Genomic DNA, 25,125 nt, shown 5'->3' with positions numbered 1-25,125 from the left:
AATTTCATCACTGTAGACAGATTTCACTATATCCGATTCGTCAAACATCTTACATGGCATGGCATGTTGATCATTAAAAATTTGTCAAATATGACGACGTGGGATGTGGGTAATTGAGTTGGAACAAGACATTTCAGTGATGAAAAATTGAACAAAGTCCATCTTTTGTTTGTGCATATAACTCTACTGAGTTTTTGAAGATAATCATTATTCAAATGGGTTTTGTGAGTCTCTGTGACATCATTTCTGTCTTGTAATACAGTTTTTCACGAGGTTGTGTCAGATTTTTCTTTTCAAAACACAAAAATAAAAAATAAAAAATCCGATCTTACCTGCTTATTTTAAGGTTTTTTGATGCTTTATTTTTGGTGTCTAATGGTTTTTGCTCCATACTGTTCTCTTTCACTTCTCTGCCTGCAACCTGTAAAGATTCTACAGATCTTGCAGTTCTCTTCTGAATAAACCCTCCCACTTGTGTCCTTTTTCTTGGTCTCATAACAACAGATGTTTTGTTTCTCACTCTAAAACAGTAACCATCACCTGACTGTTTTTTGTTTCATTGCTTGACATTTTCTTATGTGGCTAGCTCCTTCTTTACTTTCTCCTCCTAAATAAATTCCATTTGGGTTGTTGATTGGTGAAATACAAAGAGCTTTCCACATTTGTGATATTGATTTTGTTCTCTCTTTAGCATTGTGCAGCCCTTGGTGTTCTGATCTGCCAATTCAAAGTCAATAGAGAGAAACAGAGAACCAGAGAGATGGGTAAAGCTACAAGGTGGTTGAAAGGCTTGCTGGGTATCAAGAAAGAGAAGGAGAAAGACAATTTTGACTCTTCGAGTTCAGTTTCTAGCGACAAGAAAGAGAGGAAAAGATGGAGTTTTGGCAAGTCAGGGTCTTCAAGTGGGAGGGATTGGACTGTAATTCCACAAAAGCAGGCAAGAGATGCAGCCTGGATCAGATCCTACACTTCTGAAACAGAGAAAGAGCAGAACAAGCACGCAATAGCGGTTGCTGCAGCCACCGCCGCCGCCGCTGATGCTGCTGTTGCCGCAGCACAGGCGGCGGTTGCTGTGGTGAGGCTTACAAGTCAGGGGAGAGGGAGTTTGTTTGGTGGAGGCAGAGAGAGGTGGGCTGCACTGAAAATACAGACAATATTTAGGGGCTTTTTGGTAAGTGGGTTTTCATCTTTCTTTCTTTCTTTTGGTTTCCAGTGCCTGCCATTGGTATAAAACATTGAAATCTCATCTGGGTATTCTCTTGTTTAGTCATAGATACTATGCCATTGTAATGGAACTGCTCTTAGAGTATTAGGTATGTCTGTTTTATGTCTTAGATATGTGTTTAAGGTAGTGTCTTGTTTTTGCTATTGAAGTACATTGCTTAGATTTCACTTTTGTGTCTGCTCAAAAAGCTGTAAAAATGAATTGAAATGGTAATAAAATAGTACTTTTATGTTTCTTTTTGTCTCTCTTTTGATTATTTTACTGGATATCTGGTTTAATCCGAGCTAGGAAGAGCTGGAACTATGGATTAGATTCAAAATGAACCAGAAACACTACATAAGTTTTGTTCTTCATGAGTCAAGCAGTGTACATGAGATTTAACTGGCCAACTATTTGGTTTTCATTAGATGGTTTGGCTTAGTTTGAATTGGTGTTGAATATATATAACCTGAGTTTGATTATGGTTCAGGCGCGGAAGGCTCTTCGAGCTCTAAAGGGATTGGTTAAGTTGCAGGCTCTTGTTAGAGGATATCTTGTCCGGAAGCAAGCTACTGCAACTCTTCGTAGTATGCAGGCTCTTATTAGAGCTCAAACAGCTGTTCGAACACAGCGTGCACGTCGTTCTTTCAATAAAGAGAATAGGTTTCACTCAGAAAACCGAGCCCGAAAATCTGTTGTAAGACCCTTCCACCTAATTCTTTTCGTAGGGTTGTTTTTCTTCTGCTGCTGAATTGTTGTCTTATCTATACATTTCTGGGGCTTTCAGGAGAGATTTGAGGATACCAGAAGCGAATTTCACACCAAGAGGCTCTATACATCTCTTGATATAAACACATTTGGTGAAAGCCCTAAAATCGTCGAAATCGATACCTACAAGCCGAGATCAGTTTCCCATCGAATCAGCACTGCATTCTCAGAATGTGGTGAAGAGCTGCTGTATTCATCGCCTCTACCTTGTCAGATTCCAATCAGAATTGCAATCCCTGATTGCGAAAAATATCAAGGTTTTGATTGGTATTTCAATGGTGATGAATGTAGGTTCTCTACTGCCCAAAGTACTCCCAGGTTTCCAAACTCAATAATCCGGTCCAACGCTCCGGCCACACCAGCCAAGAGTGTCTGTGGATACAGCTATTTTAGGCCTTATACCAACCACCCCAACTATATGGCTAACACCAAGTCTTTCAAAGCCAAACTGAGATCTCACAGTGCTCCAAAGCAAAGACCAGAGCCCGTCCCGAAGAAGAAGCTCTCCCTCGACGAAATAATGGCGTCAAGAAATAGCACTAGCGGAATTAGAATGCAGCGATCGTTCACACAAGTCGAAGAAACTCTTGAATCCTGAGAACTCTGGTTTTAGTTTCCACAGTGTTGACAAACTAATAGGACTGAAGAATCACCATCTTCTTCTGCTTCTGTAAATCTTCATTAACAGTTATAATTCAATCATGGTTTCTGATCTTTCAATCTTTGTTCATAGTAAAGAATTTAGTTTGCTTTTAAATGTGACCCCATACAAATTTTCTCTTGATGAACATAACCAGAAACTGATCAAAATCTGTAAAAGAAACAGAAGGATTTGAAGCCCATGATGAAAGGCATGCATTGAAGAAATTCAATAGTTTGAATGACGTTTTTTGTTTGAAAAATCTTGAGAAACAATAATGACTTCAACAGAATTTCCATGCCTGTCCTGACTAGCGCAATAATGGCCGAGTGATAATTGTAGGTTCAAATTATCCAACCTGCAGAAACATCATCAAGCATTTCGTTTTAACATTGGATATTATGAGTTTGGAAGGGGATATATCATATACCTCCCAAAACATGTTAAATCATTTTTTTTTCACTAATACCATATTAGGGTATACGAGTTAGGATTTTTAGTGTTTAGGTCTTAGAGTTTTGAATTTTGGGAACCATTTGGCAATAGTCTAACTGGTTATCTCTCTGAAACTTAGGTCGAGAGTTCGATTCTAAGTTGACTCAATTATTTCCAAGTGGTTTGTACTTTATACTGATCCTAAGCCCAACTAATATGTCGGACAGGTTTGAATGTGCTTGACCCGGTCCGAGTTTTGGATTAGTGGGTTGTCCAAAGACACAACTACTATTCTTTCTTTTAAAATCTACTATATCTTAACCTTTATAAGCATAAAAAAAAAACTCGATAGTACATTTTAAAAAATGATTTAACATGATTTTAGAATGTAGTTGTAACGAATTCTAGGTAAAAGAATTGTAATCCCTAACCCGATATTATTTAATTTGATTTCCCAAATTTAAAACAAAGGCGGGAAACTAATCCAACCCAAAAGTTGGGGGAAAATCTTAAATTTCTTGTCTGAAATGATTGGGATTTGATTTGATTGATGGTTAGTTTTTGGGAGTTCTTTTCTTAATAGATGTGCATAGACTTTGCATTAGTTTAGGTAAAAAGTATAATCATTGAGAGGCAATTTGGGTAATTGCGCAAGTCTTTGACTGAATCATTTACAACAAAGCCATATGCGACATACATTATCCATTCAATTTTTCGGGTTGTGTGACGATAAGGCCCCTATATCCCTAAGCCTGCTGCTCTTTTCCCTTAAATAATACTGGAATATAATTTCTCTTTTCTCCCTCTTTTTTTATTACTTCAATTCAATTCAATTGTAATGTCTCAATTCACTGCAGAACCTAAACATCAAGTGACGCACGTGAATTAATTTGAATTGGGACATTATGATAGGAATTAAATGTTACTTTTGGCCATTGATAGAAAAACCATATTATAACTCAATTATTTACTTTTCAAATGTTATGAAACGGTCACCGATTTTATTGAGTCGTTTCACGGTTAATTTTTCTAAAGTCTCGGTCAATCAACATGAAGGGAGTGAGACGATCCAGATACTTAAAAATCACTCAATGTAAAAGAAGAAGAAAAAGCTCAATTACCTTGTTAATAATTAAAAAAACCGTTTCATTCTTCTGTGAAGTAAATTAATATATTTTTTATGAGACATAATAAATTATAAGTTATTCTTAATGATGTTTGAACATTTCAACGTCACTAATGTTTAACATTTGAACAGAAGAACATTCGAGCCACTAGTTAGAGTGATAAAGATAATGTATACAGGGGCGACACGGGTGGTTGTCCCGGGCCCCCAAATCCCCAGGGCCCCAAATTTTTGAAAAAAATATCGATTTTATATTAATCTAAACACAAAAAAAACAATTAAAAACTAACAATTCTCCACATATTTCAACTAAAAAACTAATAAAAGAAAATTTTTTGATTTTAAAATAAATAAAAAAGAAAACAACGCCCCTTTTCTAGAGCTCGCCTGGGGCCCCTGTAAACTCAGGTACGCCACTGAATGTATATCACCTTGATGAATAGGGTTCAAATCTCCCCTCCCCGTTTCAAAAAAGAAAGGTTTGAGCATAAGAAAATATAAACCGTATTGATAGTGACAAGGGAAGATTAAAAGAAGTGTTATCCCTAATTAAGTAGCATGTTTCTTCTGGCTGGACACTAATTAAAAACACTAATATATTTGTTTACTCCAACTCCAAGAAGTGGATCTGTAAAATGTTTGGTTAAGCGGTTGTGCTTTGGTCATCTTACAACTTTAACAACTAGCTTTACAAATAGTTTAATATATCTAAGACTAGATTAGGTTATGGATCTAAGATTAGTGGCTAATGCATTGTATTTATAAACCAACTTCGATTTTCAAGAAAGGGATTCGAATATTTAATTGTAATGAATTTTGAAAATTATTTATTAAGTACAAGTTCAAAAAGTTATAACATATTTTGGAAGTGTTCAGGATGCTCAAGTATGTTGGAGATGAATCATTATAGTTAAAAGAAATGTCAAATTATTTAATTTTTTCGCCATTGGCCAGAATCGAAACCATTCATATTGACATTGTACAACTTATTAAGATATTTGGAGAGGGTGAAAATTTTGAATATAAAAAATTCACATAGGCCAAAGGCTCATAATTCCTAATCTTAAAAAAAAGAAAAGAAAAGAAGGTGTTATTTTAGTTAAGTTTTGGGATTAATTACTCCCCATTTTAATTTTCTAACCCTAATGGCACTACATGGTTGTCCCTATTAGCGTCTTTGTGTTGAAGGATTCAAACAAAAGTCCCTCTTAGGGTTCACACCATCTTGGAATGTGACTTTAGAGTTTTGAGCTTGTGGGTGTGGTGGCCTAATTAGGATTTATTAAATTAATTATTTATTAAGTTGGATTTTGCATGTGCCATGCACTACTTAGTGCTCACTTATAATTATTGAAATCTCGTGCCACCGACATTTTTTGGGTCTTGCAAGCTTTTTTTTTCGATGTGTCAAATGTTTTGATATTTGAATATTTGCTAGATGTGGTACTAACAGGGTTTTGAAAACCGGATCGAGCCGGCCGGTTGAACCGATGACCGGGGTACTTACCCGGTTCGATAAATTTGACTGAACCGGTCGGTCAAACCTGGTTTTGGCACCGGTTTACCTTTTAAACCGTGAATCGGAGAGCTTTTCGGTTCAAGGACCGGTCAGGTTTTCAAAACCTTGGGTACTAATTCTTTCAGGGTTTAGGGTTTAATAGGAGTGAATGAACGTATGATTCATGATAAAATAAATGGAGAAAATAAATACATGTGATGGATTTCCAGTGATATTCTCAAAATCATATGTAGCCGACCCCAAATTTTAGAATAAAGGTCCGGAGGATGATGATGATCAAAGAATAATTTTTAATTTTATTTCTTTGAGTTTAATACTACAGTTTGTGGGCCGCGCTTCTTAATTCTTACTAGGGGTGTCCATCGGGCCGGGTTTGGTCCGATTCGATGTTTTTGGACAATGGAGTGACCCGCCTGATAACCCTATTAAGGGATCATCGAGTTACTGAGTCGGGTACTAGGTGACCCAGTATCCTTAACAGGCCCAGCCTATTACCACAAGCCTACATTCCTATTATCCTATACATATTTATCTTCTTTTACACTTTGTTTTTGTATTGAAGCTACAAAACCTGCAACCAAAAACTAGCATATCAACCCAAGAACACCTCCTCGTGTCATCAAATGCAACAAATTGAAGAATTGGAAATTTGGAACACACCCAGTAGAAGCCAAGCTATACAAATATAAGTAAAAAACATAAATTAAAGAAAAAAAAAATGAAACCCACTTCAAATTGAGCAGAGAAAAGCAAGAAAATAAGAAAAAAGAAATGATCAAAGAATTATTTTTAATTTTATTTCTTTGAGTTTCATATTACAGTTTGTGGGCCGCGCTTCTTAATTCTTACTATAACAAAGCCTTTGTATAATTAAAGTTACGCCTGGGCTTTCTATAGGCTATTGCCTCACCAGAAGAAATTATGGGCCTTCAGAGTAAGGCCCAGTTCACGAAAGTATCTATAAAAGAATTTTCCATTTCGAAAATCTAACCGTTATCTAACGCCCACCTACCCCACGCCCCAACGGTCAAAAAAAGGTATTTCAAATTTCAAAATAGTTGCATAATATATCTCGTAACGGTCACCGGATCAGCTCCCTCATTCATTTCTGAGTTCTACCCAAAACTTCAAGAGAGAGAGAGCGAATTCACAGTGACTCAGAAAGAAAGAGAGAGAAAGGCATTGGATACCAGAAAAAGAAGAAAGCCATAGCAATGAAAAATTCTCACAAGAATTTCTCCCGTAAAAGAATCCCTGCAACTTCAGAAGGTTAGTCCTTCCTTCTTTCCATCTTTCTCTTTTGTTCTGTTTGGTTTCTCAGGATGTTCTATTTTTCTGAATTGAGAACATTAGAATGATTAATGAAGTGTTAGGCTTTTGAGATGTTTTGTTTCTTCCTACATAGCTTCGTTTTCTTTCATTTAATTTTCTCGGTAACCAAACAAGGGGCTAGATCTTGTTTCAAATTCCTGGTTAAATTTTTTTTGTTACTTAAAAGAATTTAACATTTTTAGGTGTTGATGAGAATGGTAAAAGCTACAGAGAAATGGGTCGCAATTTGCGAAGTCCATCTAAACCAGTAACAAAGAACTTCATGTCACCAACCATTTCTGCAACTTCAAAGGCCAATCCTCCAAGAAAGGAAGTCTTAGCTGAAAGAAACCAAATTACTGACTCTCCTCTCCAAAAGTCCTTCAATATTGATTCAAAATCCACCCAAAAGACTCCACTTTATGATTCAAGAGCTGCTTCTGTGATTTCAAGTCCTGGTACAACTGGATTTGGAAACAATGATTCAGATTTGAGTCCTTATGACCCATTAACTAATTATCTCTCTCCAAGGCCTGAATTTCTCCGTTATAAGCCTAATAGGCTCCGAGAGATTTTACTTCGCATGGAAAAGGCGGATGAAGAAAGCAGCGACGAGTCAAGTCTTGGTGGAAGTGTGTCTACTGAAACCAAGAAAGTGAATGATGATGAAACTGATTCTTTACATGCTTCTCAAGAAGACTCTCTGAGGAAAGAAAATGAAGAACTTGAATTCAGTGATGAGGAATTCGAGGAGGAGAAGGAAGAAGTGAAAGGAGGAATGACAGTGAATGATGACGAAACTGATTCTTTACATGCTTCTCAAGAAGCCTCTCTGAAGAAAGAAAATGAAGAACTTGAATTCAGTGATGTGGAATTCAAGGAGGAGGAGGAAGAAGTGAAAGGAGGAAAGATGGTGAATGATGATGAAACTGATACTTTACATGCTTCTCAAGTAGACTCTCTGAAGAGAGAAAATGAAGAACTTGAATTCAGTGATGAGGAATTCGAGGAGGAGGAGGAAGAAGTGAAAGGAGGAAAGACAGGTTTCTTGAAGTTTTTTCTCTTACTGGTTGTTCTGGTGTTCGCTACTTCATACATTTACTCTATGAATTCTCCTACACCTTCACCTGCCACACAAGCTATACAGGATTGGCAATACAGGATGCACGACCTTGTGTATGGTATGGTGGCGAGTTACGAGGGTAAAAGTGGTGTATTCTATTCACAAAATGATCTGATTGGACTAAACCATACAATTATTGGACATGATACTCTTGCAGAAGAGTTGGTAGAAGACATTATAAGGGGACTAGGTGACAGTGATGAGTGGAGTCAAGTGGAAGAGGTCCAAACTGGAAAATTTGAGGTTATGGAGGTTGTCAAAGATGAACTCGTAGAGGAACAAGCCGGAGTAGTATGTGAAGATGCTTGTGATCTCAAAATGGATACAGTAGAGATTTCTAATGTGAAAAATGAGAATATTGAGATTAAGGGTGGACAAATTGAAGAAAACATTGGAGTTGTTGAGGTTTATGATCATCAGTTTGAGGGATCCGATTCTTCGGTACATCAGCAGATTGATGTTAAAGATGAAAACATTGTAGTATTGGCTGAACTGGTCGAGGAACAAGCCGGAGTTGAAAACATTGAAGTAGTATTGGCTGAACTGGTCGAGGGAGACGTCAGAGTACGTGAAGATGCTAGTGATCTCAAAATGAATACAGGAGAGATATCTTATAAGAAAATTGAGAATGTTGAGCTGGAGAGTGGACTAGTTGAAGAAAACTTTGGACTTGTTGAAGTTTATGGTTATCAGGTTGAGGTACCTGATTTTTCAAATGTTACTGGGAGAAAAGAAGATGGCTTTTTAATGGATCCATTGAAAGAAGTTGAGCATGAAGAATTAAACCAAGAAGCCATTGAAGTGCAAAACATTGAAATTTTGAGTCATGAAGTGGAGGGGAGTCTAGAGGAGGAGGAGGAGGAAGCTGTGGAATACATGGTAACTGAATCAATTTCTAGAGGTGTTATATGTGTTGCTTTATTTTCTGTGGTTTCTGCATCATTGACATTAAGTTTTTGCTTTAAGAAGGCCAGAAAAGTTAGACAAAGTTCTCCTTCAGTCTTTGTGCCTTCTGTTGGGCCTGTGATAGAAGAGAAATGCTGCTTAGTTGTACCTGATAAGGAACAGAAGCAAATAGACTCTGTTGATTCGTATGAAAACCGTTTGCATTCGGTTGATTTCAGAAAGATTGTTTCTGAGAATTCATATCAAACCCGAGCACCTTCGATCGAGCTGCTCAGTGAGTTTGAGGTAGGCTCTATCAGCAGTTCTCTTAGGAGTGGTGGTATGAAAAGCAGGATGTTTGATAGTGAAGTGAGCAGCCATTATTTTTCTCAAGAGAAGGAATTGGGAAGCACAAGTGATTCAGTTCCAATTCCAGTCCAACCAGAGTTATCTTCCATGAGTTCTCCTTCATTTGGAAGCTACACTGCTGAGAAGAAGATAATTAAGAAACAGGTTAGAAACTCTGACATTATACTCTTTAACTTTTGGTTACTTCAAAACTACACTGCATTACAGGAGCCAATTTATATTACATGTTTTTGTGCTTGTGCTGTTACAACCATCATTGTGTCTTACTCTTTTCTATCATTGTTTGTTCATGTGAAGAAACTGGAGGGAGGAGATTATGAACACAAGATAGTGATGACAACCCCAGTTAGGCGATCAACCCGAATCCGTAACCGTGCAGTCACTTCTCCCTAAATCATGCATCATCAACATGGATAATCATTCTGAAATTGTGGCTCACAAAGAGAGCTTTTTGTTATTGTTTCTTCTACTGAAGAAATGCCCTTATGTAAGAATAGGCATTTACTAGTGTAGAATGTGGATTTAATCTAATGTTTAGGGTAAACTAATCTAGTGATGATTGCTTTAACTTTCTTTTGATGGTGACTTAATTGGGTAATTGTTTCTTTTTCTTGGCACTAGCATATTCAAGTTTATTTTGTTGATTTATTTACCTAAAACTCTTGTTGGGTATGAAGTGGATTCCATTTTCAATCAGATTGAGTTCAGAAAGAAAGAAAAAAATCCTACGTGTATCTCACTTCAAAAAAATTAATGGGATATAAAGAACATAGATATACAAAGATTGCATTTTTTTGGAATCATTTGATTAAATATTGATTATTTCATTATTAAGCCTAAGATTATTTCAGATAATCAGCTCTCCCAAAACCAGATCATAAGCTTATCTGAAGAAGAGAAGGATCAAAAGCTTGAAAAATCCATCTAATTGAAATTGCCAATGAAATTTTTCATGGAATCTTAAACTCAAGATAGGAAAAGTTTAGCAAAATTGCAGAGAGACTATAATTTTATTATTCTATGTATGATCACATGTTTTCCACAATCATCTTTGAACATCTACCATAACCCAAAAAAGAAAAATCTGTATTAATTATTGTACCATATCATGCAATTTGATGATGTTATCTAGGTATCTTTAGCACAGAAAAACTGCTGCCTCTTGATCTGCCTTGTAAAGATCTTGAGACCTTCTTTGAAATTGTTGGCTTAGGAAGATGAGTGCATGATTTGTGGGTATCAAACCCATTTTCATGGCTCTTACATGTCTTCATTCTCTTTGTGTAAGGATTTTCTTTCTTTGCAAGGTCTTCTAGGCTCCTCACACAAGTTAAAGATGAGAAAGATTGGGACTTTCCTTGAAAATAATTAGACAATCCCCTCCTGCATCAGAAATCAAAACACAAAATTTAGTTCTGGTGAAAAATCTAATTATACAAAACTAACTTTGTATAAGATTGAACATGAAGAATGTTTCATGTTAATTGATTTTGCTTACTTGATGGGTAGATGGGTCATGAGCTCTGATAATTGATAAAGAGGCCCATTTGAAGAACTTGAAGATGATGAAGATGCTTCATCATCATCTACCATATTTGATGAGGATGAAGATGTTGATCCATTTGAGACACTTGAGCTTGAAAAAGTACCGTTGTAAGTATCATCATCATCTTCTTCATTGTGATCTTTCATGGCCACCCATTTATCCTTAACATGGAATAGCCCTACAGAGGATTGAGATTGAAGCATTTGTATTTCTTTTTAAGAAGAACAAGAAGAGGCAAGAGAGATATGAACAATATGAACACAAGCAAAGCTATGGATCCATGAATATATACATGCATATATATATATATATATATATATATATATATATATATTGCAACTTTTTGAGTGGATTAGGACACGCTTTTGGATATATATCAAGGACAGGTTATTGATAATTTAATCACAAATACAAGTCAGTAAACAGGTACACGACAACGGGTGGTTGATTGATATGGTAAATTTGACCGCGGTGAACATAAGTGGAACTGTAGGAGATCGTAAATTCAAGTCATGTGGGTGTTTTTATTATCGTAATTGCGAGATGGGTCATTACTCAATTCAAGTCTCAATTGATTCATGGGATTACGAGGTCTTTCATGTGACACAGAATTTACCAATCAATTGTTCGATGAATAGCTGTGCGAGTTCGTTGTTTTTAAAAAAGAGGAAATCATTGGTCAAACTTTATTGGATATAAATGGTTGCATGAAATATTTATGCAGCCAAAAGTAACCCTAATTATTAGGTCCGTATCTCATAAGTAGTCACTTATATAATTTCCAAGACCTTATCTTTAGATTCGACATTATCTTCTTCTTTTTTTATATGTGGTTTTGAATTGAAGTTGTCCTTGATCCTTGTAATAGAAAAAGAAAAGAAAGGATAAGCACAACCATAATGAGTCACCATCTAATAATACTACTGACGTCCAGCATTCATTTTATTGTATTGGGGGAGCATTCTCCTTCAATTTTTGGTATAAGTGGAAAACAAATATTGTTTTTTACATGTCATATACAGAATGGGGTATATTAAAGTTTTAGGTCCAATAATTCTCTAATTCCACCTCAATCAATGGAATTCGAACCCCCGACCTTACGAATTATGGGCGGGATAGCCACCGCCACGACTCCCAATGTATGGGTTTATTTTGTTGTAGCAATAATAGAAATCACGAACTAGACAATTATAGAACTTTTTACTCATGGGATGGTTAGAAAGAAAATTGTTGGACATGAGTGTTGAACCGACTTAATTATTTAAAGCGTGATTCATTTATAGTGTAATAAATGAGCATCAATTAATTAAAGACCTTGCTCTCTTTTATTTTTATTTTTTTGTCATGTTGTTTATACTAACGGGGGTGAATTTTTTTTTGAAACGGAGAGAGGGATTCAAACTGTTATCATCAGGGTAATACATATTATTTTTACCACTTCAACTAATAACTCGGGTGTAACGAGGGTGAAAATTGTACAACAAGAAACGTTGATTGAAGGGAAGAAATTGGGAGCTAAGACAAACACAGCTCCTAGGAAGTTTCCTGCAAGTACGGAACATTGTCTTCAAAAGCACACCTTTAATAGAAAGATACCAATCATGTGACCATTTGAAATTCTGTATAGAGCAATAATGCAAAGAACCAAAACATTTTTGCCTATAAAAGTGTATCACACTACACCACCTCTTTTAGGATAAGTGGGTCCTTCTCAACTCTTACAATTCATGTAGGATGAGACCAACATATTTTTATATGCATTGAATCTGGTCTAGTAATACACCATCATATTCTCAAACTCAAAACAACATATGGGCCACCTCTTTTAGGATCTGTGTGATAGTTATAAAAAATAATCAAAACAAATCATAAAAAAAATACTCACTCCTTTTAGGATGAGTCATACATGAGTGTTAGAAAATCAACCCAAAATAATACAAATAAATATTTTCCATTTTAGAACTGAGTTGGCTTTATTTTTCAAAGCCGTCGACTATAATACTTAAAACTCTTTCGTTGTTATAAACCACTCGGGTAGGTTATGTCAAACCGATATGAGATTTTTTGATACAGGGTTAAATAAGGCATAAGTTTATGTTATTTACAAGTTTTATCAGCTAGTAGGAATTATTGTAGTGGGCTTGAAAATAGTTGGGCTGAATTGGGAGCTATTTTGGCAAATGCTGTCCGAATTCGATGAAAATTTGACTGGCTGAAGCAAAACGACTTTCTAAACCGAACCAGGACCTTAGGCCCTTGGCCCCACCTGATGCATACACCTTCGCCAAAATCGTGTGCTTTTCGACAACTTTTTTCCTTGGCGGCATGGCTAGGAACATGCAAAGCTCCGATACCAACTGATGCAACGCAACGTGGTGAAAAGAACACCTACTTGGACCTGTCGATTCGACACACGAATACTAGATTTAAGACTTCAATACTTGTTGATTCGAATGAATACCAAAGAATTGGAAAAAGACTATCGTCTCTTAATTTTTATTCAACTCAAAATTGAAATTTCTCAATGAGGGGTTACAACCTTAAATAGTAAACTAAATGAAACCCTAGTCAAACCCTAAACACTTCTAATAGGAAACAAATACTTAAAAAGATACTAGACTTCTAAAAAAAATAATACTAATTGATTTACAAATAATGAATTTCCTAAAATACAAAAAATAAAATATTTATCAGAAATATTATCATCTGCATCACCACCCTCGTTTCACCAAATTTCATCGTTTCGGGCCTCTAACGGGCCTTTTTTTTGTTTTCAATGGTATTTTTATCATTTTGTATTTTACGTTTTAGCTCCTATTATGGTTGTAGCCAGCTTTAGTGGTCATCATTTATTAAACCCTAGAGAGTTTCTCTCAAATTCCTGATGGATTCCAATGTTACTATTTTCATCAAACGTTGGTTTGATTTGTTATTACTTTCCTTTTTTGTTCCGTCTGCGTTATTTGTCTTGACAGTGAGGTTTTCCAAAACTATCACAATTTATGTATATGTAGCATTGGGTTCAAAAGAGTGGGGATGAGTTCTTCATTGTAGAAATATACTCAAAAGAACATAGCATAGTAGACAATGAAAAATGAAATCATAAAAATGCCTTAAATGGAGTTCTGACTCCTTGCACTTATAATTTAGGGTTTTTAAGCACATAACTACTAGACTGCACTTGAACAAATCATACTAAAGTCATATCCAACAAATTAATGTGATTTCTTACAGCTCAATGTGTTCCTATTCAGCTTCATCAATGTGTACTGTATGCTTAGCAGGCTACCAATTATTTCCACTTGTCTTATAATAAACATTAACGACCCATGTCCTCCTACATTCAATGAGCAGGAATGTATGGTGTAAGAGCACTTGTAGTGGTGTATTTTTGATGGGTCAATATGCTTTTTTCCTTGCCTTTTTAATAGCCCAAATAAAATTTCTATCTCCAATGGCATAGACCTCATCCATCACAGGCATCACTACACTAAAAATCAATACTGGGACACCACTTCTATTACATCAAAAATCAAGTCAGTAAATTTATATCATTGTATCAATATATTTTGTTGGCCCAGCGACATTAACAAAATACATTCTCCAATATATTTTGTTAGCCACTTAGCCCTAACAAATTTATACCATTGACCATTGTGATTACTCTCAATTATTGTTACCCAACAAATTTATACTATTGTGGTTGCTCTAACTATTGTTATACTAGTGTGTTTTAGGGATGACAACGGGTCGGGTACCCTTCCAATTAGTGAATACTAAAACCGTTTCCGTTTAAATTACTAAATACCAAAACCGTTCCAAAACCGTTTAAAAACCATTTAAATTTCCAAAACCGAAACCGTTCCATAACCATTTACCATCGGATACCCGTTTACCGTCTAACTTTTAATATTTTTATTTTTCTATAAATGTATAATTCAATATTTTTAAAAAAATAATATGACTTATCATGTTGTTATAGGTTGAATATAATATCTATATAATTATATTATATTATTTTATTTAATATGTTTGATCATGCTAAAATTTAGCATCCTAGTAATATACCTTTATATAAATGATTTATAATGTTATTACTATAATTTAATTTTTTAATTAAACGGTTCGGGTATCCTAAACCCGACATCAAAAACCAAACCCGACCCTAAACCATAACGGGTTTGAAAATCAAAACCAAAACCGTTTCCAAACCCTATAGGATCGGTTTTCGGGTTTTAAATGGATCGGATACCCTATGAATAATGCTAGGGTCGGGTTTTTTTGCCATCCCTAGTGTGTTTTGATCTTATTCAACTGTTAGGTTTAACAAATAAGCTTGTTCTTTTACTTGGAGAGAAGGGAATAGATTAGATAAAGGCAAGTTGACTAGGGATTGATGATGCAGACCACCAAGAGCCCAACATAAATGGTCAATCAAGTTTGAATTTGATAGCCAAACCAGTCTCCACCACATCTTCTATTCTTCAATGTTACTTTAATCCTTTTGTGGGTGCCCACATGTTTGCGTTGGGACTTTTCACGTTTGGAAGACCAAACCAAGTACCATGTTGCTTCCTCTCACACAAACGATGTCGATGGGGCGGGCGAGACGAGCCGCCGAGGGCTCCAAAATTTCCGACCTCTAAGTCTCATAGTATTTTTGAAAAAAAAAAACTAGACTATATACTATAATAATATGCTAAAGGCTGATTTTATATTAAAATATGTTACAAAAATTCATATTTTTAAATAATAATGCATATTAATTTATTTTTTTCTCAATGCCCTTTCAAAGAGGATCCATTTTTTATTGTTCACCCGAAACCCCAAAAGGTCTATTAGTAATATTATCCGCTCTTGATCAAAACTCTCACGGATTTGTTTCTTTAAACCAATGTCCTCGTTTAGATCTCATAAACCCATCATATTGACTTACATTGTGGGAACCCCTTATTTACCAAGAGCTTGTTCTTTTTGGTAATCATTGTAGAAACTCATCATCAACACTAAGCCCAAATCAATATGACATGGGCCTCGTCACTAAGCCCAGGCCCAACACCTAATTCGATCACATCTTTGTCATTTTTTTTCTTCTCCATTATCAATTTCGCAACAAGGAAAAAATGCTGTATACTGTGAACGAATCAACGATTGCTTGGTTGAAATCGGTATCCTCAAAATCGAATAACAGAGAATCCACGAAATTGAAACCCTAAAACCCCCGTGAGTCATCGGAGTTTGAAATCTGAAAAATGAATTGACTGATGAATCAGGAAAAAAATAAATCTACAAACAAGGATTGAAATGTGGGGAAGATGATTGTTGAGAAATTCAATGGAGATTGAAACACAACTGCCCATCTTCCACCCCAGATTGTGGTGGTTGTTGCAGGGAACACTTTCGGATTCAGAGTGCATTCATCATGCACAATGCCGATACACACATCCCTGCTTATACATAAATATAAATCTCTTCATCAAACTAGTTTTTGCTAAATCAAACACAAACTCATCAGAATAAAGCTTTCTGAAGATCTAACATAACTAGCAAACAAGAAAACAAAACAGCCACCAACACAGGAAAGGAGGGATGAACATGAGGCTGCGAATGGTGGGCGAGTCTTTCTTATATAGGAGCAATATATGCCAGGATTAGGGTTTTCTCAGGACTCGGAAGCTTCCGATGAAGTGACTATATTACCCTTTCCGCCCAATATGTACCTAATTTAAAGGGTTTTTTTGAAAAATAACTCTCGTTTATAAACATTTTTCAAATCTAACCCATCTTTTTAAAACACTTAAATATAACCCTTTTGACAAAGGAAAAGACATTCATATCCTTTCACGTATTTTCATGCACCACCTCTTTCTCTTAAACCCTAAAAATGATTTTCCCTCCCAAAAACACTCCTCTCCCTCTGCGAAACCACTCTCTCTCTCCTTCAAACCCAGTAAAACCGCCCATGTATACCTCTTTCATTCGAAATTTGTCACAGATCTAGTGAAATCGATAAGCCAAAAGCTCAAATCTTCAAGGTTGAGTCAAATCTTCAAGGTTGAAGTATCGGGACGTATAAGCTCGGTAAGCTGCCATAGCGACGTCGTCGAAGACGCAAACGAGCCTAAAGTCGGCAACGCAATCTCCGAATTCGTTCCCCTATAACATATAAGTGCTTACCGTGGTCGCTACGTGTCCAACCCTTCGTCTCCTACTTCAGCGAGTCTGCATTTTACCATGCAACATCTTGTGCTAAAACATCTTGTCATTTAAGTCGAGAAGGAAGATAGCACCAAACTAAGGTTAGTGTAGTGCATTTTATGAGTTAATATACCAGTACAAATATTTCGTTGATAAATGATTTTTCGTTGATGTGAGACAAACTTTTCGTTGGTTACTTCGTTATATCACCCTTCTCCAGGTGCCCAATTTCCACCTGCTCAGCTTCAACTTCATCTTTATCATCATTTAAAGAAGGCTTCTTCTTCATTGAAGCATTCTTTCTCCTGGAAATCAGCTCTTCCAAACCCACTTTTTTTTTTCTCCAACTCTTGTAACTCTGATATTTCTTTGGCTGCCTTCGGCATTAAACGTGAGCTTCTTCTCAGAGTATTTTTCTTTACATGCTTGCCCTTTTTTATCGCCCTCATCTTCACAATCTTACTCTTAATCCCTACCTTTTCTTCCTCTTCCTCAACTTTATCATGTGCAATTTTCTTTTCTTCTTCTTCTTTTTTGCTCAACTTCTGAGCAGATTTTAGGCTCACAATCTCGTGCTCAATAGAACTGAGTCTCACCGAGATATCATTTATCTTCCCATCCATTTTATTTTCTAATGCAGCAAGAGTATCCTTGACCAATCCCCTGATCAACGAACTCACAAGCAATCCCATCTCAAATGTAGCATCTGACTTTTTAACTGAGCTGACATCAGAGTCAGCTCCAGGGTTCTGAATGGGTTGCTTGGCTTTCTTTGCCTTCTTTAACAAGACACCTACATTCCCTTCACAATTAAATGTATAATCTTGCTCACTTTCTGAGTGTGTGTTGACCATTTCAAAGACTGTAACCTGAAGATGAAACAATAATATAATATAAAACATCTAAATTATATTATCAACGTAAATAAATAAAATACCAACGTAAATATATACAATACCAACGTAAAATTATACAATACCAACGTAAATATTTACAATACCAACGTAAAATTATACAATACCAACGTAAATATATATAATACCAACATAAATATATACAATATCAACGTAAAAAAATAAAATACCAACGTAAATATATACAATACCAACGTAAAATTATACAATACCAACGTAAATATATACAATGTCAACGTAAATATATACAATACCAACGTAAATATATATAATACCAACATAAATATATACAATATCAACGTAAAAAAATAAAATACCAACGTAAATATATACAATACCAACGTAAAATTATACAATACCAACGTAAATATATACAATGTCAATGTAAATATATACAATGCCAACATAAATATATACAATACCAACGTAAATATATACAATATTAACGTAAATATATACAATACCAACGTAAAATCTATACAATACCAACGTAAAATTCCCAATAACAAATAAAACATCTAAATTGTAAATCATCAAACTAAACATTTTCATTATAAACCAGAAAAATATAATTACCTCATCCGCCTCCAATATATCGTTGACAGTCTTCGACTTTGGTGCCTTAGTTGATGACCATTTCAACATTCTAGGCAACAAATTCATATCAACACAGTCTGTAAAACTTGCTGCAGTACTTGGAATAACCTCGTATACCCATAGTTGGAAAGCCCAAGGAAAGCCCAGTAGATTGTACCATTCAAAATCATTCTGCTTGGCCTTAAATTTGTCGGACCTTCCAACAAGACAATTAGTTAGGGACTGTATTGTCTTCTTGTAGGACAAAGTCCCCCATGGGTACTTGTTGAACTCATCAACATAATCAACCAGCTTCAAGAAATCAACATCAATCAACAGCTTTACATCTCTACCTAAGAGTACATACTCAACAAAATATACAAGTGTCAACTTATATACATCTTTTGGATCTTGGCACTGCATAAAAGTCCTTCGTAACTCTTGGCATGAAATATGATAGCTTCCATTGAAATACTTATTCTGCAAGCCCACCCTAGGTTCACTAGACTTCTCCATCTCTTTCAAATATAATGAGATGTCTGGTAGGGAGTGACACCTCAATCCAGTTATGAGGTTAAATTCCCTTATTGAAAAACTAGATTGTCTTCCACCAATCAAAAACACCAACTTCCCTTTCTTTTCATCCTCTTTTGATTGTACTTGCCGAATGAGGAGTTGGTGTACAATCTGTGGAGCCCATTTAATGTTTTTCAGTTGTAAGAAAGTACCAAAACAGGTTCCCCTAAACAAATTCAGCTGATCTTCGCTCAGCTTACTCCTGATATCGCTTATTGTTTCATGTAACTTTGAAAAAGAAAGAACCTTGGCACCAAATCTCTCGTTGATGGGAATCTTGTACGCCATTTTATGTCAAATCTGCATGTATATGAAAGGTGTAAAATAAGTTTATCAAACATAAACACAAAACCAAAACAGTTATCAACTAAATATATATGTATTTATCAACGAAAAAGTAATACAGTTCTCAACTAAAGAGTAATACAGTTCCCAACGAAAAAGTAATAAAGTTATCAACCTAAAAGTAATAAAGTTATCAACCTAAAAGTAATACAGTTATCAAGCAAAAAGTAATACAGTTATCAACCTAAATAAAAGCAGTTATCAACGAAAAAGGTACAAACTTTCATGAACAGTACAACAACTTTCTACGTGTACTGCAAAACTGATAACAACGAACATGCACGTCTTTACCAACGAAACCCAACACCCTATAACATATATGTTACACGCATGACTGTACTGTTTCACTAACCTCTTCCAAAAATCTCATACATATGAACGAATATTCAAACACCGTAAATCCATGAAATGAAACTAACCTTAGAGTCGCGTTTGTTGTTGTTGTTGTTCGTTCGTAAAAAACCAGAAGAAATTCCAACAACTATTATTCTCGGAAGAACGAAGAAGTTGAAGGAAGAAGATACAGATGTGAGAGAATTTTTTATCTTGCTGTGTGTGAATAAACGAAGAAGAAGATGAAAGGACGGGTTTTACGCAATTCGAGACTGTAACTGTTGACTTTCAGCATTTTGAACTGTACAATGGGTAATTTTGTCTTTTCCTTTGTCAAAAGGGTTATATTTAAGTGTTTTAAAAAGATGGGTTAGATTTGAAAAATGTTTACAAACGAGGTTATTTTTCAAAAAAACCCTAATTTAAATCCGATCTAGAATCCTTCAATTTTGACAAACTTTTAGTGATATTTTTAAAAACCAAAATGATATGTGCCCATAATTAATTTTGATGTCCATGAATGTCCATAATCTAGGTGGTATGAGGAGAAATGTGGAGGACCATTTACTACAAAATGGTCTCCACACTTCTCCTCATGTAATGTTTCCGTTTTAAAAATCATACCGTGGAATAAACCATTTAAGTTAAAGGTTCCTAGTTCAACTAGTACAATGAAAATTGAATCACTGGTTTATAAAAATAATAAATTAATAAATATATACTTACTTGTAAAATATGAAATATGAATTTCTTCTTTATAAGTTGTTGTCCTCAATTTTGCGAGGGATTCCTTCTTGACACCCAAATTTAACCCATGTTTCAACAACTGAGACTTTGATATACTTAAAGACGGAGTGTTCTTCCCCAAGTGATCCTCTCAAGAATCGAGACTGGTGAGGCAGATTCAAGCCTCTCAACATGAATGAATTGACCCAATTAGATCTTATCACCTGCTATTAATTTTGATGAACTTGATTAGTATTTTTTTGTGTGTTAAATTAGGCAATTGACATAATTAGCGAACCAGGTCCATTTTTTGTCACAAAATTCTGGATGCTGCTATTGATTATTAATAACAAAATCGGACGATTGTGTTGATTTAAGGGCATATTAGACATTTCATACAAGGATATAGATGTAAATAAAAAAAATCTAAAAGTGGTGTAAATTAACGCGTTTGTGGTGTGTAAATAAAATTTATCTTCAAATACTATACACCATTTTTTATTTTTGAAGGTGCCTCAATAATGTTTCTGATTAAATTTTCTTCATTTGGGAAAATATTTTCTGCAATTTTTTCCCCTTAATTTTTCCTCTACAGTTCCAAATAAATTATAAATACCGCAGCTTGATCTACCATGTGTTTGCTTGACATACGTAATTTGGTCAAATTTTAGATCCAATGTTGTATTGGAGGACTTACAAAGTTTGTTTTGATTTGGTTTGCAACCCTATCAGCTTATCACCTAAAAATGGGAAAATGAAGTAAGTAGAAAAAAAAAATGATATTTGCCAAATGAAGCAAGATTGAAAGAGAATAATGAAGCCCTAAATCTAAAATTAAAAATTAATTCCTCCAAAAAGGGTAAAATCTAAACTTGGTAAAAAAATTTGCATGAAAATTTGATTTGAATATATTCTTTAATTCCAAGGATTTGGATGGTATCTAAATATTATTCTTCTTTGCATTATAAGGATAATTTATTCATGCATGTGAGCATTAAAATCTCTTTAATAAGAAAATATATGTATAATTAGAGACCATGCAGAATTTAATTTTCTAATTAATTTCAATAACAAAATTTCCATTCCCATATAAGTGATCATTGGTGAGCCTAATTTAGCAAGCTCATCATATTATCCTCAAAAGATTAAAAAAAAAAAATCACCTCCTGTTGAGTTTATACCAATGTTTCCTTCAATCTCCTAGAAGAAATGTTGGTAAGTATTCCAAGGTTTTACTTTCTAATATTTATTTAATTTGGACATCAAAAATGTATTATCAACTAATTATATCCTTCTAAGCTAAATTTTCTTGACATATATTTTCTATTTTCTAATTAATAATATTTATTGAAATATATATATATATATTGTTCATGCAGCAGAGGATTTTGTTTATCTTCTTCAATTTGCTAGCCATTAATTGGGATCAGAAAACTGGAGAATGCCAAGTAATTCCTCCTAATGTTGTTGATGTTGTGGACCATGGAGCTGTTGGAGATGGAATTGCTGACGATACACAAGTACGAATTGTATATATGTATATGTAAATAATTTTTTCGTTTTTTAACATGAGAATTTGCGGACACTATCCTTCGAGTGTGCACTGAATATACTCATAGATCCATACGCAACATGTTAGCCGATAAATCACACGTGTTAGGCAAGTACATGCATGATAATTTCATGTATGAGCACACATACAATATATAAATAGTTATTGAAAGTAAATCCATGTTTAAACTTTAGAGATCATTACTTAGCAATAAAATTAATAAATAAATAAATAGAACGGGATGGATTTATTTTATAAAATTTCTAAAATATATAATCAAAGAGGCGTTCTCCTATGCACATCCATAACTTACAAAGTTACGGGCATGAATTTTTTACTCTCGGTTGTGGAGCCCAAATCAATGGATCCCACAACAAACACAGAAGTCAAATTCTTGATTTAGTGTTTTTTTTTTTTTTTTGAAACAAGGATTTGGGGAGGGATAGAATTCAAACCCACGACCTAATAGGTGTGTGTAGGTGAGAATCTGCATGTAACCAAATAGACTAATTCTTTATTATCACTTGCACTCAAAGAGAAAACAAAATAATTAAGTTTATTCAAAAAGAAAGTAAATAGAATAAAACAGTTTCGAATTTTTAATAGTAATAAAATAAATACTATTATATATATGCACTGCTTTAGGCCTTTGGTAAAAAATAAATACTATTATACTAATTGTGTTTGAATGTGCTTAATTTTGTTTTAATTTATTCTTTAAGTCATTAACAATATCATGATTTCCCATTTTTATGAATTTTAATTAATATTCAATATTTTGTTGTAAAATCCAAAAGGCTTTTTTAGATGCATGGGCAGCTGTATGTGGAAGTGCATCAAGTCTTCCAATTCTTGTACCAACAATGACAACATTCTTGCTTCACCCAGTAACTTTCAAAGGTCCATGCCAGTCCCCCACCATTTATCTCCTGGTACTAATTAATATATACATATATATGTATATATATAGGAAAATTCTTAGGTGTGGGATCCATCTAACACCATTCATTTGGTATAAGTGCAGCCCCCACCTGTGATGAGGGCCGCGTGTGAATGGTGTTAGATGAATCTCTTACTTTATATAACGTGCGGGATCCCGCGCCTAAGTCCCTCTATACACACATAAACACACACATATATATATTAATTCAATACAATTTTTTAAGAATATTTTCTTATTATGCAATTTCTAAAAATATATTCTCCTTAATTTTATTTTTATTTTTGGCAATTTTAATAGCTGGATGGTAATATTGTGGCACCAGACATGGCATCATGGACTGGTGATGATAAATCAAAATGGATTGTATTCTCAAATGTACAAGGACTTAGTATCATAGGAGATGGAACAATCGACGGTCGAGGATCAAACTGGTGGCAATCCAACCTTGATGCCCATCAAAGACCGATCGTAAGTTTGAAACACTACAAATTAATATCGTCCATTTTGAGCCAAAGGCCTGCATATTTTTTTTCCTGGACCGTTGCCATTGACTTGATAAAGTCTTAAAAAAATTGATTTAACTAAAATGATGTACTTCGTCTGTGTTGAATTATTGTATAGGGCACTATGTTTCAAAACTGCAACAAACTTCAACTCCAAGGATTCACCCATATAAACAGTGGAAGCCTCCATATTTCCATAGCTGATAGTAATGGAGTATCCATCTCTAATCTCCATGTATTTGCCCCGGAATCAAGCCCTAACACTGATGGTATTGACATTAGTCGCTCTTCTAATGTTGATATTAGGGTTACCGACATCGGAACCGGTATTTTTCCTTTTTCCTTTTCTCTCCAATTTAGCTTATGGAAATTAATTTTTTTCTTCCAATTAGTATTTTGTTGTGGTAATTAGGTGATGATTGCATTGCAATTGGAGGGGGTTCCTCATACATTAACATAACTAGTGTATCATGTGGACCGGGCCATGGTATAAGGTGTCGTATGCAACATTTTTGTCCAAAAAATATATATATTTTTGAATACAGGGAAAGGGGAAGGGGAGACTCAAACTCGAGACCTCTATGATATATCATACACAAGAGTATCATCTGAGCTACTCACGGTTCTCTTGTTATTTTTTATGTGCAATTTTTGTTATATAATTGTTAGAAATTATTTCAATCTTGCAGTATTGGAAGTTTAGGAGCAAATGGAGGAGTAGATACCGTAGAACAAGTGTCCGTAAAAAACTGTACCTTAGCCGGAACTACAAATGGAGCAAGGATAAAGACATGGCAGGTAAATAAGAAGCTAACAATATATTTTAGGTTAAATTTTGTTGACAAGTATTTCAATGAAATCCCTGTTAACCTTTCGGTGTTATAGGGTGGCTCTGGATTTGCTAGGAGAATATTGTTCAATGAAATCACACTTACTAATGTCACAAATCCTATATTGATCGATCAGTTCTATTGTCCTTATGGCACCTGCATCAACGAGGTATAAACTCGGGCCGTTAAACCTGCGCGAACAGAAGTTTCTCACCTGACGGTGTAATTTTTTTTTTTTTTTTTTACAGACATCAGCAGTTGAAGTGAGTGATGTGTCTTTTATTGGATTTCATGGCACATCAAGCACAGAGAACGCAATAACATTGGAATGCAGTGAAATCAAAGGCTGCTCCAATATTATACTTGATGACATCAACATAGTTCATGTGGTTCCAGGACAAGTCACACAGGCTTCTTGCTTCAATGCTCATGGAACATCTGGTGTTACAACTCCTGCAATAGATTGCCTGTCAGCCTAATCACTTTGTTATATAAATCTCCAAACAATGTGAGATTAACTGTAAAATAATTAGCTCATATAGACCGCCATTGTATAACCATTCATCAATGGATACCGCTTCCTCGATTGGGTAAAAATGCATACCGATCGTTGCAGAAGTAGGAATATGACCGTGTTGACGGTGTGCATCAACATTCTCCAGTCATATATTCTTTGCACATAAATAAATAATTGGAATCTTTA

The 25,125-nt window shown here is 34.9% G+C and overlaps 4 protein-coding genes and 1 non-coding gene across 5 annotated transcripts; 3 read left to right on the top strand and 2 right to left on the bottom strand.

Moving 5' to 3' along the window:
- The first annotated feature begins 203 nt into the window (after window positions 1-203).
- On the top strand, window positions 204-2,692 carry LOC120007969. The gene is made up of 3 exons (XM_038858462.1): window positions 204-1,171; window positions 1,695-1,901; window positions 1,992-2,692. Exons 1-3 carry the CDS (start codon window positions 761-763, stop codon window positions 2,568-2,570), a joined length of 1,197 nt encoding a protein of 398 aa, XP_038714390.1. The 5' UTR covers window positions 204-760; the 3' UTR covers window positions 2,571-2,692.
- Window positions 2,693-6,784: 4,092 nt separating this feature from the next.
- On the top strand, window positions 6,785-9,990 carry LOC120006995. Its single transcript, XM_038857132.1, has 4 exons — window positions 6,785-6,961; window positions 7,207-9,174; window positions 9,205-9,524; window positions 9,678-9,990. Exons 1-4 carry the CDS (start codon window positions 6,907-6,909, stop codon window positions 9,771-9,773), a joined length of 2,439 nt encoding a protein of 812 aa, XP_038713060.1. The 5' UTR covers window positions 6,785-6,906; the 3' UTR covers window positions 9,774-9,990.
- A 371-nt stretch (window positions 9,991-10,361) lies between these two features.
- Window positions 10,362-11,207, bottom strand: LOC120007788. The gene is made up of 2 exons (XM_038858242.1): window positions 10,879-11,207; window positions 10,362-10,763 (listed from the first exon to the last, which is right to left on the bottom strand). Exons 1-2 carry the CDS (start codon window positions 11,127-11,129, stop codon window positions 10,505-10,507), a joined length of 510 nt encoding a protein of 169 aa, XP_038714170.1. The 5' UTR covers window positions 11,130-11,207; the 3' UTR covers window positions 10,362-10,504.
- A 5,021-nt stretch (window positions 11,208-16,228) lies between these two features.
- Window positions 16,229-16,380, bottom strand: LOC120008345. Its single transcript, XR_005470463.1, has one exon. It is a non-coding gene; the product is annotated as a small nucleolar RNA snoR135 (small nucleolar RNA).
- Window positions 16,381-21,967: 5,587 nt separating this feature from the next.
- Window positions 21,968-24,901, top strand: LOC120007347 (probable polygalacturonase At3g15720). Its single transcript, XM_038857543.1, has 8 exons — window positions 21,968-22,114; window positions 22,944-23,078; window positions 23,387-23,557; window positions 23,711-23,918; window positions 24,005-24,086; window positions 24,282-24,390; window positions 24,478-24,591; window positions 24,671-24,901. Exons 1-8 carry the CDS (start codon window positions 21,968-21,970, stop codon window positions 24,899-24,901), a joined length of 1,197 nt encoding a protein of 398 aa, XP_038713471.1.
- The last annotated feature ends 224 nt before the right edge of the window (window positions 24,902-25,125 follow it).

Source organism: Tripterygium wilfordii, chromosome 10, assembly GCF_013401445.1.
Source record: "Tripterygium wilfordii isolate XIE 37 chromosome 10, ASM1340144v1, whole genome shotgun sequence".
Lineage (NCBI taxonomy): Eukaryota > Viridiplantae > Streptophyta > Magnoliopsida > Celastrales > Celastraceae > Tripterygium > Tripterygium wilfordii.
The sequence above is the reverse complement of the archived record's forward strand: the minus strand, read 5'-3'. Positions and strand labels throughout refer to the sequence as shown.